Source organism: Balaenoptera ricei, chromosome 6 (genome assembly GCF_028023285.1).
Source record: "Balaenoptera ricei isolate mBalRic1 chromosome 6, mBalRic1.hap2, whole genome shotgun sequence".
Lineage (NCBI taxonomy): Eukaryota > Metazoa > Chordata > Mammalia > Artiodactyla > Balaenopteridae > Balaenoptera > Balaenoptera ricei.
In genome coordinates, this window is record NC_082644.1 from 117,128,152 (window position 1) to 117,145,614 (window position 17,463).

Sequence of the window (17,463 nt, forward strand, 5' to 3'; positions counted from 1 at the left end):
TTTATTTGTTTATTCAATCATTTATATATATCAGTATGGACTCATCATAGTTTTTTTTTTTTTTAATATTTATTTATTTATTTATTTATTTATTTATTTATTTATTTATGGCTGTGTTGGGTCTTCGTTTCTGTGCGAGGGCTTTCTCTAGTTGTGGCAAGTGGGGGCCATCATAGTTTTATACTTTGGGTTATAATCCAATTCTACTTTATTTTGTTGCTCAAATGTTTCCAACTTCAGTCATTGGGAGCTCTTTCATTTGGCCTCTGTGTGCCTTTGACATACCCCTATTGTTGTGAATTTTTTTAAAGCACTTTCTTACTTTCTGGCACTACAGGATATTTCAGACTCATCTTATGTATTTCCTTCCCCAGTCCTAGAATTAGTCATTTCTCCAAGGAGCCCTGGTTCCATTGATTAAAAAGTGGTATTAGACACCAGCATCTGAGTACTAGGTGTGCTTGTTGCTACTGGGGTGTCACCGCTTCTGCATCTTTAGCTGACAGAGCAAGGAGATACATGTTTTATAGGTAACCTTTGTGTATACCCATATCTATAAATATTTCTCTGTTTAACTGTTTGGATCTGTATTAAGCTGAACATGAGTTCATTCTGATGTCTCCAACTCTCATTGATTACCACATGGATCCTTCTAGCCTCCTATTCTTGCTTATCTATAACCTCCCACTCTGACAGTGACTAACCTGGCCCTCACCATTCACCACTCACTCGTCATTTACTTAATTTTCAGTTCCAGTCTACATTTATAGTGCTTTTAGCATTGCTAAATTGCACCCCGTGGAAAACAACTTTGTTAATAGAGTACAGTTCTTTTGCCTTTAGTCTTATAGATGCAACTCATTTCCAGAGTTACTTAGCCCTGCAGCTTCTTCATGTTCTTTTTATTCATCTTCTTCGTTTTCAAAATATTCTTGAACATGTTTTCTTTTCAGATGAAAAGTAGAAAACGTAGTCAACTTCCAAAAAAAATTCCTACTGTGAATTTGCTCAGAATTGTGTTAAATCTTGATTTGGGGAAGAATTATCATTTTAAAAAATTTAATTGTTTTCCTCTCGGAGACCTCTTCCTTTTTTTTTTTTTCTTTTTACGTATTTATTTCTTTTTCTAAAAAACTTACAGGTTTTTTTTTTCCTTATAGGTTCCACCCATTTCTTTTTAAGATAATTTCTAAATGTTTTGGGTTTTGTATGACTATTTTGACCAGGAATTTTTTTCATTACATTTTTTTTAAAAACCTTTATTTATTTATTTATTTATTTATTTATTTATGGCTGTGTTGGGTCTTCGTTTCTGCGCGAGAGCTTCCTCTAGTTGCAGCAAGTGGGGGCCACTCTTCATCGCGGTGTGCGGGCCTCTCACTATCGCAGCCTCTCTTGTTGAGGAGCACAGGCTCCAGACGCACAGGCTCAGTAGTTGTGGCTCACGGGCCTAGTCGCTCCGCGGCATGTGGGATCCTCCCAGACCAGGGCTCGAACCCGTGTCCCCCGCATTGGCAGGCAGATTCTCAACCACTGCGCCACCAGGGAAGCCCTCATTACATTTTTTGCAAATGAGTATTGCTAGTATGTTGGAAAGCAATTTATTTTCATATATTTATTTTGTTTCCAACTTTCTTACTGAAGACTTTGTAAAAAAAACTAGTTCTAATTTTTTGGGGGGTAATGTCTTGAGTTTTCTAGGTTGACAATCACAGCCTGTCCAAATTGTAATATTGTCTCCTCTTTTCCAATCAAATTTTTTGCTTGTTTGGAATGTTTTGTGGTATTTAGCACAGTGTTAAGTAATGGTGGTAGCTGAAGTCGGTCTTGTCTTGCTTCTGATTGTATAACATTGTATGATATTGGTTCTTGGTTTGAGGTTTTCTTCATCAGGTGAAGGAAGATACTTTCATTCTTAATTTTCTAAAGGTAGAAAAAAACACCCCTAAAACAAAAATTCCAAATGGAGATGGTGCTGAATTTTAGCCAGTGACTTTCTGGCTTTGTTGAGATATTTGTAAGATCTTTCTCCTGTTGACCTCTGGATGTGATTCCTTCATTTTAAACCATTTCCACATTCCTTGCATAAGCCCTGCTCAGTCATTGTGGATTATTCTTTAATATACAGCTGGATTCTGTTTGCCAGTGTCTTCTTTAGGAGTTTTCCATTTATTTCAATATGTATGATCAGTAAATGATATTCTTTCTTTGTGCTCTTCGTCAAGTTTGGCATCAGGGCTTAGCTCTTTCAGTGAATAACTGACATTATTAAGTTTCCTCAAAAAATTACAAATTTAATACGTGCTTGTTAAATGTTCTAATAACACAACTCTCAAGAGACGCAAACACTTTTAATCATTTTGTGTGCTTCCAGACCGTGTGTGCGTGTCATTCATTTGTATACATATATACACTTAGTTTTTTTATTATATAAAAAACGGGATTATACTATGCATACTGTTTTGCAACTTGCTTTTTCTCCCCCACATGCTATATCATGGATCTCTTTTTACGTTAGGAAATATCGATCCACCGCATTGTTTTAATGACTACAGAAGGTGTTACAGGAGGGATCTTAATTTATCTTACCTCGATTTATCCAACCATTCCGACATTATGAAAAATAGTTAGCTTTCAGTTTCCTTACAATATACACACACATTTGCAAAAACATGTCTATAGGAACGGGACTTCCCTGGTGTTCCCAGTGGGTAAGACTCTGTGCTCCCGATGCAGGGGGCCCGGGTTCGATCCCTGGTCGGGGAATTAGATCCTGCATGCATGCTGCAACTAAGATTTTGCATGCCGCAACTAAAGATCCCGCATGCCGCAACCAAGACCCGGTGCAGCCAAAATAAATAAATATTAAAAAACCACAACATATCTATAGGATAGATTCTCAGACCTGCAATTGGTTCGTTGTTAAAGCATATGAACATTTTTTAAAATTATAATTGGTATCAGCAAACCGTCCTCCAAAAATGCTCTACCATCTAACCCTCCTACCAAGAGAGTGTGAGACTGCTTTTTTCCCAAACCCTTGCTGGCATCTGGGGACGTCACTCTTCCCTTTTTTGCTAATTTGATAGGTGACAAATGGTGACCTGTTTTAATTTGCATTTGTCTGATAGAGAGTGAGTTTAAGCATCTTCTCTGGGTCGCCAGGTGTGCTGTCAGCTTTCCCCAGGGAAGAGGTGGTTTTAGGGACTTCCCTAGTGGCGCAGTGGTTAAGAATCTGCCTGCCAATGCAGGGGACACGGGTTCAAGCCCTGGTCTGGGAAGATCCCACATGCCGCGGAGCAACTAAGCCCATGCGCCACAACTGCTGAGCCTGTGCTCTAGAGCCCACGAGCCACAACTACTGAGCCCGTGCTCTGCAGCAAGAGAAGCCACTGCAGTGAGAAGCCCCCACACCGCAATGAAGAGTAGCCCCTGCTCGCTGCAGCTAGAGATAAAGCCTGTGCAGCAACAAAGACCCAAAGCAGCCCAAAATAAAAATAAATAAATAAATTTAAAAAAATAATAAAGTATGTTCTGTTATTAAAAAAATGTTTATAAAAAAGAAAAGAAAAGAAACGGGAAGACTGAGTCCTGGAGAGGGGACACAATTTGCCCACAATGGTGGCAGATGGTGAGACCCTGCTTGGGGCCCCTGCAGCGGGAGGAGGGGGTATGTGCACACCCAGAGTGGCCCCAGGGTTCAAGCCCTGCTTTCAAGGAGGTGGGAAAGGCAGGCTCGGGGACGAGTCCTGGACGTGAGGTCTTTCTGAGACTGGCTCTGTAGCGCCTGGCTGTGACCGTGACCTCTGGGACACACAGACTGGGGGAGGGACTGTAGGATCACCCACGTGAAGGGCTGGGTGGTTCTTCTCGTGCGTGATCCTCATGTGTCCTAGAGGCTCCACGCCCTCGTCTTATGGAGTGGAAAGTATTTCCCTATGGAGAGATGGTTCTGGGCCAAGCTTCTGGGGCTCATATGCTCAAGGGCAGCACAAGGGGAGACAAGGTCATGGGTTTAATCATCCCTGCACCTGGCAAGCCCTGCTCAGAGGGAACCCACGCCACATCTGTCCGGCTGTTTGGCAGGTGCCCACCTTCAGTCATGAACGTCCCGCCCCCTCCAGGAACAGGAACGAGGGGCTGGGGAACAAGTGCCATATGTCTGCAGCTTCATGCATGGTTGAGAGCTTGGACCTGGGGTCAGACGGACCCAGGTTTGAATCCTATCTCTGATGCTTCCTCATTGTAAGACCTTGGGCAGTTTGCTCTACCTCGCTAGCCCTCAAATTCTCACCTATACAATGGAGATAGTGAATAGGAGACTTCATAGGTTTCTGTAACGTTTTTCTGAGTGAATGTGTGTCAAGTGCATAGAACAGAATCTGGTGCTTAATAAATATTAAAACAATGGTAGCTGTCATCATCACCATCATCATCACCCTCATTTTTGGAGGCAGTATAGCCAGTGGCAAATAGAACAGGCTTTGGAGCCAAATATGTGGATTTGGACATTATTCTAGATTGAACAGTGTCGTCACAGAATTCCTGCCTTTCCTAGAACCTCAGAATGTGACCTTTTTTGGAAATAGGGTAATTGAAGATGTAATTAGTTAAGATGAAGTCATACTGAAGTAGAGTGAACCCTTAATCCAACGTGACTGGTGTCCTTATAAGGAGAGAAGAGACACAGGGAGAAGGATTGGAGTGATGATGTGTTTACAAGTCAAGGAATACCAAGGATTGCTAGTATCACGAGAAGTGAAGAGGAGGAAGGCATGGAGCAGATTCTCCCCAAGAGCCTTCAGAGAAAGCATGGGCTGCTGACACCTTGATTTTGGACTTCTAGCCTCCAGGACTGTGAGAGAATGTATTTCCATTGTTTAAAGCCACCGGGTTTGTGATATTTTATTACGGTGACCACAGGAAACTAGTACAATTATTGACTACCACTTGCTAGCTGTATATGACCTTCAGCAAGGTCTTGGCATCCTCAATTCTAACAGGGAGCTGTTAATAGGACTGAACTAAACTCTGTACAATAATAAGTACTCGATGCATTGAAGCTGCTGTTAGTATCGTCACCCACTTCTACCTCCACCACCACCATCATCATCATCACATCATCATCACCATCATCATCACCATCATCATCACCATCATCATCACCATCATTATCATCATCACATCATCATCACCATCATCATCACCATCATCATCATCATCACATCATCGTCACCATCATCATCACCATCATCATCATCATCACCATCATCATCACCATCATCATCACCATCACATCATCATCACCATCATCATCACCATCATCATCCACATCAACATCATGCTAAGAAGGGCTTTTTATCCAGATCCAGTCCTTCCTGGACCGGCTGAAGGAGGGAGATGGAGAGGGGCTCAAGCAACCCCTCTCAGTGGGCAAACTCACATGGGGACATGCCAGGTGTCCTGCCCTGTCCTGGTACCTCACTCTGTCCTGCTGGAAGACAGGTCTTGAAATGGTTACCCTGCTGAAAACACCCTGTCCTGGGGAGCTTTGGCATGATGAGTGATGATGGTGCGGTAGGTCCCAGGAATGACAAATGAAGCCGTGGACCAGCATTAATTAACGACAAGAAGGCATCTATCTCTGTCTCACTGCCTGGAGCTGTAGATGGATGGGTGGGCAGGTGGACAGTCGGGCAGCAAGGAAGACAGGTGGAGAGAAGACCTCCGTGCCTCCAGCCCCGTCTGGGCATCTTGAAAGCTGGTCCAGCCCTGGAATGATGGGACTGGTCAGTAGCAACCAGCGCCCAGAGCTGGTTTGGGGATTATCTGTTCAGTAAAAGGAAGAAATCAGACTAGTTTTTGCACATCAGTGCATCTGTGTATCTAAGTGTGCTCTCCCCTGAGAGACTTCTTTGTTCAGAGCTTGGGGCAGAGCTTTTAAAATGCCCTGCCCTCTAACTCAAGAGGAATCACAAACACTTTTGTCCATCTGGCCAGCTCTCCCTTAATATGGCCAACCCCTCTGCATGCCCCAAATGACCACATTTGGTTTCCTGCCTCATCTTGGATCTGTTTCTCTGAGTGATGGGCAGCAGCGTGCTGTGGTGGGAGGGCCTGGGGATCAGGCAGGCTTGGCATTCAGAAATATTTGCTGGGTGTTGATTGTATGCCTGGCATTGTGCTGGGCACAGGATATAAAGATAAAGGGTCCTGGACTTACCTGGTGGCGCAGTGGTTAAGAATCCTCCTGCCAATGCAGGGGACATGGGTTCGAGCCCCGGTCTGGGAAGATCCCACATGCTGCGGAGCAGCTAAGCCTGTGTGCCACAACTAGTGAAGTCCACGCACCTAGAGCCCATGCTCCGCAACAAGAGAAGCCACCATAGTGAGAAGCCCGTGTGCCACAATGAAGAGCAGCCCCGCTCACCACAACTAGAGAAAGCCCGCGCGCAGCAACAAAAGACCCCACGCAGCCAAAAACAAATAAATAAAAATTAAAAAAAAAAAAAAAGATAAAGGGTCCTGACTTGGAGCTGCTCAAACAGTATACTCAAACAGTATTTGTTATGAGTAAATGAATGTTATTCATTTACTCCTGTGAACAGTATTTATTAAGCACTTACCATGTGCCAGACGTTGAGGTTGGCAGGAGGTCTATGATGATGAACAAGAGAAGGGGTCACTGTTGGTGTGATGTAGCCAATCAACCCTAGTGCCAAATCTTCCCACCTGACCTTGAAGGACTCTCTTCCCCTCTCTGGCCTCAGTTTCCCCATCTTTTTAAAAGTGGGGGTCTTCGGATCTCTTCATTCTCCACATTGTTATATTTGGCACATAGGTTTGTAGTCAAATCATTTTTTTTCCCAAGCGCATTCCTTTTTTTTTTACCTTTTATTTTATATTGGAGTACAGTTGATTAACAATGTTGTGTTAGTTTCAGGTGTACAACAAAGTGATTCAGTTATACATATACATGTATCTATTCTTTTTCAAATTCTTTTCCCAATTAGGTTGTTACAGAATACTGAGCAGAGTTTACTGTGCTATGAAGTAGGTCCTTGCTGGTTATCCATTTAAAATATAACAGTGTGTACATATCAATCCCAATCTCCCTAACTATCCCTCCTTCCACCCTTCCCCCCTGGAAACCATAAGTTTGCTAAGTCTGTGAGTCTGTTTCTGTTTTGTAAATAAGCTCATTTGTATCATTTTTTTTTTTAGATTCCGTATATAAGCGAGATCATACGATATTTCTCTTTCTCTGTCTGACTTACTTCACTTAGTATGACAATGTCTAGGTCCATCCTGGTCAATTAATCTATGACAAAGGAGGCAAGACTATACGATGGAAGAAAGACCGCCTCTTCAATAAACGGTGCTGGGAAAACTGGACAGCTACATGTAAAAAAAAGGAAATTAGAACATTCTTTAACACCATACACAAAAATAAACTCAAAATGGATTAAATACCTAAATGTGAGACTGGACACTATAAAACTCTTAGAGGAAAACATAGGCAGAATACTCTCTGACATAATAAATCACAGCAGTATCTTTTTTGATCCGTCTCCCAGAGTAATGGAAATAAAAACAAAAATGAACAAATGGGACTTAACTAAACTCAAAAGCTTTTGCACAGCAAAGGGAACCATAAACAAAACAAAAAGACAACCCACAGAATGGGAGAAAATATTTACAAATGATGTGACTGACAAGGGATTAGTCTCCAAAATTTATAAACAGCTCATGCAGCTTAATATCAAAACAAACAACCCAATCACAAAATGGGCAGAAGACCTAAATAGACATTTCTCCAAAGAAGACATACAGGTGGCTAAGAGGCACATGAAAAGATGCCCATTCCTTTTTTAAAAATTTATTTTATGGAAGTATGGTTGATTTATGATGTTGTGTTAATTTCTTTGATACAGCAAAGTGATTCGTGTGTGTGTGTGTGTGTGTGTGTGTGTGTGTGTAGGACCTTGTTTTTTACCCACTCTGTATATAATAGTTTGCATCTGCTAATCCCAAACTCCCAGTCCTTCCCTCCCCCCTGCCCCCGGCAACCACAAGTCTGTTCTCTATGTCTGTGCGTCTGTTTCTGTTTCATGGATAAGTTCATTTGTGTTGTATTTTAGATTTCACATATAAGTATATCATATGGTATTTGTCTTTCTCTTTCTGACTTACTTCACTTAGTATGATAATCTCTAGGTCCATCCATGTTGCTGCAAATGGCATTATTTCATTCTTTTTTATGGCTGAGTAGTATTCCATTGTATATATGTACCACATCTTCTTTATCCATTCCTCTGTCGATGGACATTTAGGTTGTTTCCATGTCTTGGCTATTGTGAATAGTGCTGCTATGAACATAGGGATCTAAGCCCATTCTTGAAGGAGACAGGATGGTGGAGGCTATGATAGGCAGGAAAATGCCCCCCCCCACCCCTGCAGATGTCCATAGAACCTGTAAATCTCATACTTGACATGGCAAAAAGGACTTCGCAGAAGTGATTAAGTTAGGAATCTTGAGATGGAGAGATGATCCTGGATTGTCTAGTTGGGCCCATTGTGATCACAAGTGTCCTTTTAAGAGGGAGGCAGGAGGATCAGAGTCAGAGAAGGAGATGTGATGACAGAGGCGGAGAGAGAGGGCGATATTTAAAGATGCTACATTACTGGCTTTGAAGATGGAGGAAAAGGACCATGATCAAGGAATGAAGGAAGCTTCCAAAAGCTGGAAAAGACAAAGAAATGGATTCTCCCCTAGAGCCTCTGGAAGGAACGCAGCCCTGCCGACACCTTGATTTTAGGGCTTCTGACCTCCAGAAATGAATGTGTGTTGTCTTAAGACACTGAGTCTGTAGTAATCTGTCACAGCAGTAATAGGAAACTAAGACAGAGTCCTTAAAGTCCTTTCCAGGGATCTCCAGCCCAGGGGCTCCTCCAGGGCTTCTGGAATTTCCTGCGTCCTGTGTTTGCATACAATCCCTAGTCCTCAGGTGTGCTGGCCGAGTGCTTAGGATACCAGGAGGTTGCGTGAGGCGGTAACTGTTGAGGAGCATTGCTGAGAGGTGTGCGGGAGTTGGAATTGGGCAGTTTCCCAAAAGAATCTTCCTCCCTCTCAAAGCACAGAATATCTCAGAACGGCCTTGGCAATGGAAGGTCAGACCTTAGATGCTACGTCTGGCATTCTCCCCACATTCCACCACAGGGCTGCTCATTTTGGGTTTCTCAACCCAATAAAGTCATTTTTTTTAAAAGCTAAAAGAAAAGAAAAGGGGGGGCAAAAAGCCCAGAGGGAGCTGACATAGGTGACCAACATTTTAACACCATACACAAAAATTGTAACACCATACACATAACATTTTAACTTGTGAAGCCCGCTCTTCATAACTAGAGAAAGCCCGTAGAACCACGAAGAGAATCAACTCCCTTTGGCTATTATTGTTCTTCCATGAAAGAAGGAGTGATCGTCAACTCCCCAAGCAGGAAGCAGATGGACCGAAGAATAAAGGGTGGTCCTTCCAATTGGAGCACATTTAATTTGTGATAACCCACTTTACCAACTTAATTTTTCTCATGTTGCTGTGAATGGGAGAGAATGTGGTCAGCCTAGCGCTGGTCCAGCCTTGGGAACTGTTGGGTAGTCTGACACCTGTGATAGATTGTGATGGGAGAGGGCAGGGCCACCCAGATTCAGAACTGGCGCAGAGGCTTCTCTCAGTTTCCAGGCAAGGAGAAGTTGCTGTCGATTTTTGAGCAGGGGTGATGTGAGCAAAACTGGCCCCAAGGGCGGCTTCTCTGGCAACGACAGGTGGCTGGATCAGAGGCAGGAACGTCTGGGGATGAGAAGGGCAGTTATGAGGTTACTGAATTTGCATCCAAAGTCTTTACAAATGCCCTTACCTTTGGCCCAGCAATTCTGCTTACGGGCGTGTATCCCAAGGAAACAATGGAACTAGTGGTTGAATGTAGTGGATATAAAGATGTTCTTAAAAACATCGTTCATTATAAAAATTGGAAACAAAACAATATGGGCAAGACCATTATTGGACATTTATACAAAGGAAATACTTTGTAGCCATTAAAAATGATTTTGAACTGAGTATTTGACCTTCTGGAAGGATGCTTACAATATGTTGTTCAGTGAAAAGAGTCAAATTAAAAATAGTACATTATTTATACTTAAATAGAAATTCTGCTTCAAATAGTGTACACTTATATAAGATTTACAAATATGCATGAAAGTTTTGAAGGTTATATATAAAAATAAGAGTATCTCTGGTTGGTAGAATTCCCTTCTTTTTCTGCATGTCAGGAATTTCTATGTACAGTTCACAGTTGTCAAGAGCTCAGATTCTGGGACTTCCCTGGTGGCGCAGTGGTTAAGAATCCGCCTGCCAGTGCAGGGGACACAGGTTCGAGCCCTGGTTCGGGAAGATCCCACATGCCGCGGAACAACTAAGCCCGTGCACCACAACTACGTGCACCACAACTACTGAGCCCGTGTGCCACAATTACTGAAGCCTGCGTGCCTAGAGCGCATGCTCCACAACAAGAGAAACCACAACAATGAGAAGCCCGCTCTTTGCAACTAGAGAAAGCCCGTGTGCAGCAACAAAGACCCAGTGCAGCCAAAATTAATTAATTAATTAATTAAAAAAAGAAAAAGAAGAGCTCAGATTCTGGAGTTGTACAGACCTAAGCTAATATTCTAGCTCTGCTGCTTACTGACTGTGTGTCTTTGGGCAAGTTACTTAGCCTCTCTGAGCTTTCATTTCTCCTCTGTAATATGTGGGTAAGAGTTGGACTTACCAGGTAGGAGGGAGGATTCAGTGAGCTAATACGCAGGAAGCATCTCAACACATAGGCTGGTACATAGTAAGTGCTTAGGAAATGTCAGAATCATTAATGTCATATATTTTTTAATGAATGTATATTATTATGTAATAAAGAAATAACCAATGTTGAGTAAAATTATTACTCTCCTCAGTCAAACTAGAATTTGAGGACCTCATTGGAGCAAGACGGCCTTTGCCTGTCTGCCTCATGTGAGATTGCCCAGCAATTGTGTGTTCAACCAGCCAGAATGGCCATCATTGAAGTCTACAAATAACAAATGCTGGAGGGGGTGCGGAGAAAAGGGAACCCTCCTACACTGTTAGTGGGAATGTAAATTGGTGCAGCCACTATGGAAAACAGTATGGAGGTTCCTCAAAAAACTAAAAATAGAGTTGCCATATGATCCAGCAATCCCACTCCTGGGCATATATCCAGACAAAACTATAATTCAAAAAGATACATGCACCCCTGTGTTCATAGCAGCACTATTCATAATAGCCAAGATATGGAAACAACCTAAATGTCCATCAACAGACGAATGGATAAAGAAGATGTGATATATATATATATATATACACAGTGGAATACTACTCAGCCATAAAATAGAATGAAATAATACCATTTGTAGCAACATGGATGGACCTAGAGATTATCATACTAAGTGAAGTAAGTCAGAAAGAGAAAGACAAATACCGTGTAATATCACTTATATGTGGACTCTAAAATATGACACAAATGAACATATCTACGAAACAGAAACAGAATCACAGACATAGAGAACAGACTTGTAGTTGCCAAGGGGGAGGGGGGATGGGAGAGGGAAGGATTGGGAGTTTGGGATTAGCAGATGCAAACTAGTATATATTGGATGGATAAACAACAAGGACCTACTGTATAGCCCAGGGAACTATATTCAATATCCTGTGATAAACCATAATGGAAAAGAATATATATATGTATAACTGAATCACTTTGCTGTATAGCAGAAATTAACACAACATTGTAAATCAACTATACTTAAATGAAATTTAAAAATAGAAAAGAAAAAAAAAAGAATTGTATGTTCAGATCAGCAGGGCCAGCTCCTGTTTGCTGAGCCTTTGCTCTAACCCAAGCGAGGCGTTTATCTCCCTGCGTTTACTGGATTCTCACAATGATGGTTCTCAGCTAGGAGAAATGCATCATTTTACAGATGGGGAAACTGAGGCTTGGGACGGTGAAGTAAGCTCTGAGAAGCCGCAAGACTGATGAAGGGTGGAGCCAGGATTCCAGTCAGCTCTGCCTGAGGTCAAAGGTGAGGGTTCGGCTGAATTAGTCACTGCAGAGTTCAGGAGGAAGGCAGAGGAGAAGGCTTGGTGAAGGCCAGAGCAGGTGTGGAAGGGGCCGTTGGGTGTGGGAATAAATACAGAGCAGAAAGGCAGGGCCCTCCAGGTGGTGATTCTGAAAGTATACAGCAGAAGAGCTGGTGTCCAGACCCTTCCTTGGTAATGGTGGATGAATGCCAGATAATGCCATGTGCTTCCTTTTCTAAGAAGGACTAAGGTCTGTTGATGAGTTGCCAAGTATGGGAATTTTTTTTAGGGTGACTGGAATTAAGAATTTTTGAACTAAAAATTGTCACCAAGGACTCAAATGAAATATTTCCTGAAGAAATCTGATGTCCACATCATCTTGCAAAACCTGCACTGTGCACACGTCCACATGGCGAGTTGGAATTCTGGCCGTGTTCTCAGTGCACTGGTAGCCTTGTCTTATGTTAGCTGTGGCTTTCAATTACTGCTCTTTAATAAAAAACTATTTATTAGGGAAAATTTCAAGTATATACAAAGTAAGCAGAATAGTATAATGAATCCCTATATCCCTATCACCCAGCATCACCAAATATTCAAAAAAATCTGCCATTCTTGTTTCATCTATATCTCCTCCCACCCTCCACTCCCCCACTCAACGATGATCATTTTTTATGTTTCTTTTTTTGTGAGGTAAAATTAACATACATTGAAATGGGCAAATCTTCGCTTTACACTTTTGACAAACAGATACACCTGTGGAACCCACATTCCATCACAATATAGAGCGTTTCTGCCTGCCCAGACAGTTCCTTGGATCTCCCTATCCCACAGACAACCTCCGTTTTGACTTTTTTCACCTTTGATTAATTCTGCCAGTTCAGAGCTTTCTGTAAATGGAACCATATAGTAGGCACTCTTCTGTGTCTGGCTTCTTTCGTGCAGGATTATGTCTGCGAGATTCATCCATCTGGTTGCCTGTATTGGTAGCTCGTTCCGTTTTCTGGCTGAGTGGTATTTGATTATACGAATGTACCTCAGTTTGTTTATTCATTCACCAGTTGATGGACATCTGGCTTGTTTCCAGTTCTGGGCTATTGTGAAAACAGCTGCTATGAACATTTGAGTACAAGTCTTGGTGTGGACATATGTTTTCATTTGTCTTGGGTAAATACCTAGGAGTGGAAAGACTGGATCCTATGGTAGGTGCACGTTTAACTTTGTAGAAACTTCCATTTGTTTTCCAAAGCGGTTGAACCGTTTTTGCATTCCCACCAGCAGTGCGTGAAAGTTTCAGTTGCTCCATATCCTCTCCAACATTTGGGATCCGCCCTTGTAATTAATCCTGCTCTTTTCAAGTGAGCTAATATATGGATGGAGTTTCTGGAAGGTTTAGCTTTTGTTGGTCAGTCTGGTGTCGGCCAGTTGGTCTGTGGTCCAAAACTTTATTTGCTCAATTCTCTGTTTCTTTGTCTTCCCAGAATGCCCTTCCCGCTGATGCAGGGGGTGGGTGGGCTGGTAGAGGGGAGGTTTCTAGGGGAGTCATAGTCACAAAAGATCGGGAACTGTGGGTCTGGGGGCGGGACTGGAGTTTTGCCCCCTGCTCCATCTCTGTGCTCCCCTGGAACTCTGGGTCCAGTTTGGAGCAGGCAGGGGGCCAAGTGGCCTGACCTCCCTTCCAGATCTGACCCTGGCAGCCCTGGAGGCTGCTCCCCTACCACTTCCCCATTTGTGGAGGTCTCTGAGGTCCAGGCCTCAGCTCCTCTCCCCTCTGATGGTGGCACATCATGCAGTTGCTGCCCCAGCCCACGGGGGCTATGCGTCTGGGGGTCCAAGCCCACCTGGTCCTCTCTCTCTTCCCTGCAGATATTGGCCCGGTGACCCTCACGGCCGACCCAGCGGTGTTTCAGAGGGAGCTGAGAGAACTCTACGTGCAGGTAGGCTGCCCCGCCCCTGGCTGCTGGCCCTCTGTGTCCTTCTGCCCAGTCCATGCCAGAGGCCAAGGTCTTTGCCCCACCTGGGGGCCAAGGTGGTGCTTCCTGCAACCGCTATGACCTGCCTCCCAGCTCTGCCTGGGGCTGCCCCCCAGCTTGAGGGTCCTGAAGATTTTGTATTTTGGGCGTTTCCTTCCTTTATTCAGTGAACCAAGTACCTACAGGACTCCCTGTGCCTGGCATGTAGAAGGTGGTTATTATTTACTGCATGGATGCAGGCTTGGAAGGAGGGGGTATGTGGTAGCTGAGGGAGGATTCAAGAGGGGTCAGTTCAGACCCCCAAAACCTGGCCCGAGACTAGGTCAGACGTCCCATGGCCTCCTCGGCTTTTGGGCCACACTGAACACCCTGGTTCAGCATATGTCTCCCCGACCCAGCTTCCTGAAGGCAGGGATCCCACAGATCGGTCTAGCTCACCGCCAAGTCCCCCAGGGCCCAGAACAGGGCCCGGCACACGGAAGGGATGAGTGAACCAAAGAGAGAAGCGTTTACTGAAGTTACCACGTGCACACCCTGCTTCCGGTGCTGGGTGTGCGAACCTGGGGGGGCAGAGAGCTCCTGGCTGGTGGGCGGGGAGGGGAGGGCTGTGTGTTTATTCGGAATCGGTTCCAGGGCGGGTTACAGAGAGGATCTGAGGAGGCGGCTTTGAATGTTTTCCTCTGCCCATCCCTCACCTCTCCTTCTCCTGGCGACCCCTCTACCCCTCTATCCTCCAAGCCTTGGCTAACACGTGGCTCCTTTGGCGTATCTGTTAGATGTCCCGGTGGCTCCCATCCCTCCTATCCCACTGGTAGCACTCCTCACAATGGTAACTAAATGCTCGTGTTGTGCTTGTTAGTGTAAAGTCAGCCTCCCATCCAGACTCTGTAGGAGGGACTGTGTCGCTCGGGCATGGGTGAGTGAGTGAGTGAATGAATGAGTGAATGAATGAATGAAGGAATGAAGGAATGAGTGAGTGAATGAAGGAATGAAGGAATGAGTGAATAAATGAGAGATGAAGCGGATTGGATGCTACACTGTGTCTCAGGGAAGGGAGTGGCTGGGGCCCTGGCCTGACCCTGGACGGGCGGGACAGAGGCCACTGGAGGGGACCCCCACCTCCCTGGGTGGTCCCCACGGCGAGGAGGTGGGCGGCAGCTGCTGACCTGCCCTGTCCTGCAGGGAGGCGGGGACTGCCCAGAGATGAGCATGGGGGCCATCAAGGCTGCCATGGAGGTCGCCAACCCCGGCTCCTTCATCTACGTTTTCTCGGACGCCCGCGCCAAGGACTACCACAAGAAAGACGAGGTGCTGCAGCTGCTGCAGCTTAAACAGTCACAGGTGAGCCACCACGAGGGGGTGCTGGGGAAGCTGGGGTCTCCGAGGGCCGCCCCAAGCCCCCCACCCCGCGCCGGTGAGCTGAGCTGGTGCTTCTCTGGGTCCGGCCTCCGCCAGCAGTGCCGACCAGCCCGCTGACCGAGCTGGGCTGTGAAGTCCAAGTGTGTTCTCATGCTCCCGCCCCGTCCGCCAGGCCGCATGCCTCCCTGGCGAGACCCATTTTTGATAAAGACCACACCACCCTGCTCCCTTCACACCCCGCCAGAGTCTGGGCAATCCATCTTCCTCCTGGCGTTGCGCTCCCCGCCATTCTTCTTCCGTTGTCTAAGGGTCTGGAAGATGTGCTGGGGCTTTTGCTTCTTGCTTTCACAGAGAGAGGTTGGGAAGGAGATGTGTGCAGGGAAGGGAGGAGGGCCCGCCCGCTGGAATCCTTGGGAAAGACCTCACGGGCTGGGACGCCTCTCTGCTCTCCCCTCTAGAAGGAACTCGGGTTCTCCAAGGTTCTTCTAGCTCTGCGGCCTCCAGGGGCCACTTGGAGCAGAGTCGATTTCCATTCCCTTCCTCGTAGATTTGATAACGGCTCCCATTTATCGAGCACCTACTGTATTCCTGGCCCTGTGATGAACACGTGACCTGCATCAGTCCTGACCCCCACGGGGTGGGAACTCTTATCATTCCCATTTTACAGATGCATTGCCTGAGCCCAGAGAGAGGAAGGGGCTTTCTCCAGGTCACTCCTCCCTGGTTCTGGCCCTGCTACTCACACCTGTAGAAGGTGGCAGAGGAGCCATGAGCCATGAGGCTGCCTGTCTCTCCTCTAGGTGGTCTTCGTGCTGACGGGCGACTGTGGTGACCGTACTCATCCTGGCTACCTGGCCTACGAGGAGATTGCTGCCGCCAGCTCCGGGCAGGTGTTCCACTTGGACAGGGGGCGGGTGACCGAGGTGAGCTGGCCCTGACATGCTGCATCTCTGGGCGGCTCGGCCCATGGGTTGCTTGCCATCAGGGACGAGCAGTGCTGAGCGCTCACGCCACAGCAGGAAGCGCAGGAAGCCCGGTGCTCAGGGATTTTTGGCATCATCTGGCCCAACCCTCTCACTCACCCCAAAAGCAGGTGCTGCGGGTTTCTCAGTTTTGCCGGTAAAAAGATTGGGGCTTGAAGGAGCGCCCTGGGTTTTAGCCCGGGTCCCCCAGGAGGTCCAGGCTGGTAGGATAGATCTAACAAAGGTTGGCAGAGTGGGGGTGTAGGGGGAGCTTCTCCCCAGGGTCGAGGAGCCCAGGAGTGGATGGAGGAGCATGGGGGGTGGGCATCAGATACGGACTGTGTTGCTGAGACAGGAAGTCGAGCTTGGGGACTTGGCAGGGAGAGGCTTGCTTGGCCCTGAAGCCTGATGTGCAGGGCTGCTGATGCCCCAGCGCTGACCAGGTGTCTGCATCCTCATCTCGGTCTTGGACCAGGCGCCTGCCCTTCCTCCCCTCCAGGCTCCATCAGTGGCTCAGGTCTCTCCCCGCTTTCCCTCTGCCCAGCACGTCCATTCCTCCCCAGGAGCCAGAGGGATCCTTCCAGTGGCATGTTGGTAAATGTTTCACAACCATCTCTCTCTGGAAGGAACAAGAATGCCCGCTTCCATGGTGTAAATACTCCTACTTTGGCTGGTTTCAAGCTGCCGTCACGAAGTCGCAGAGCATGGGAAGTGACACTCATAATCGGCATTCTTGAGCCTGTATGAGCCGGCTCCTGCATCCCACTGGATCCTCTAAAACAAATCTGACCAACAGGTCCCACCCCATTGTCCCCTGGAACAGATCCAGACCCTTATCTGAGCTCCGCCTCTCTGAGCCTATCGCCTGTGTTCTCCCCCTTGCCCGCTGCTGCCGCCCTGCTGGCCTCTCTGCTCTTTCTTCAATGCCCCGTGTCTTTCCTCCCCCAGGGCCTTTGCTCGTGTGGCTTGTTTTTCCAGCTTCTCCTCCCCTGGCTCCTCATCTTCCCAGTCTTAGCTGAAATGCACCTT

General features: G+C 46.1%; 1 protein-coding gene across 1 annotated transcript in view; it reads left to right on the forward strand.

The window, feature by feature from the left end:
• The window catches only part of HMCN2 (hemicentin 2), a 154,142-nt gene that overhangs the window by 6,094 nt on the left and 130,585 nt on the right, over positions 1 to 17,463 (forward strand). Inside the window, exons 2-4 of the mRNA XM_059925832.1 lie at positions 14,007 to 14,077; positions 15,296 to 15,454; positions 16,273 to 16,395. Of these exons, the coding sequence (XP_059781815.1) occupies positions 14,007 to 14,077; positions 15,296 to 15,454; positions 16,273 to 16,395 (353 nt within the window). The remainder of the gene's footprint in view (positions 1 to 14,006; positions 14,078 to 15,295; positions 15,455 to 16,272; positions 16,396 to 17,463) is intronic.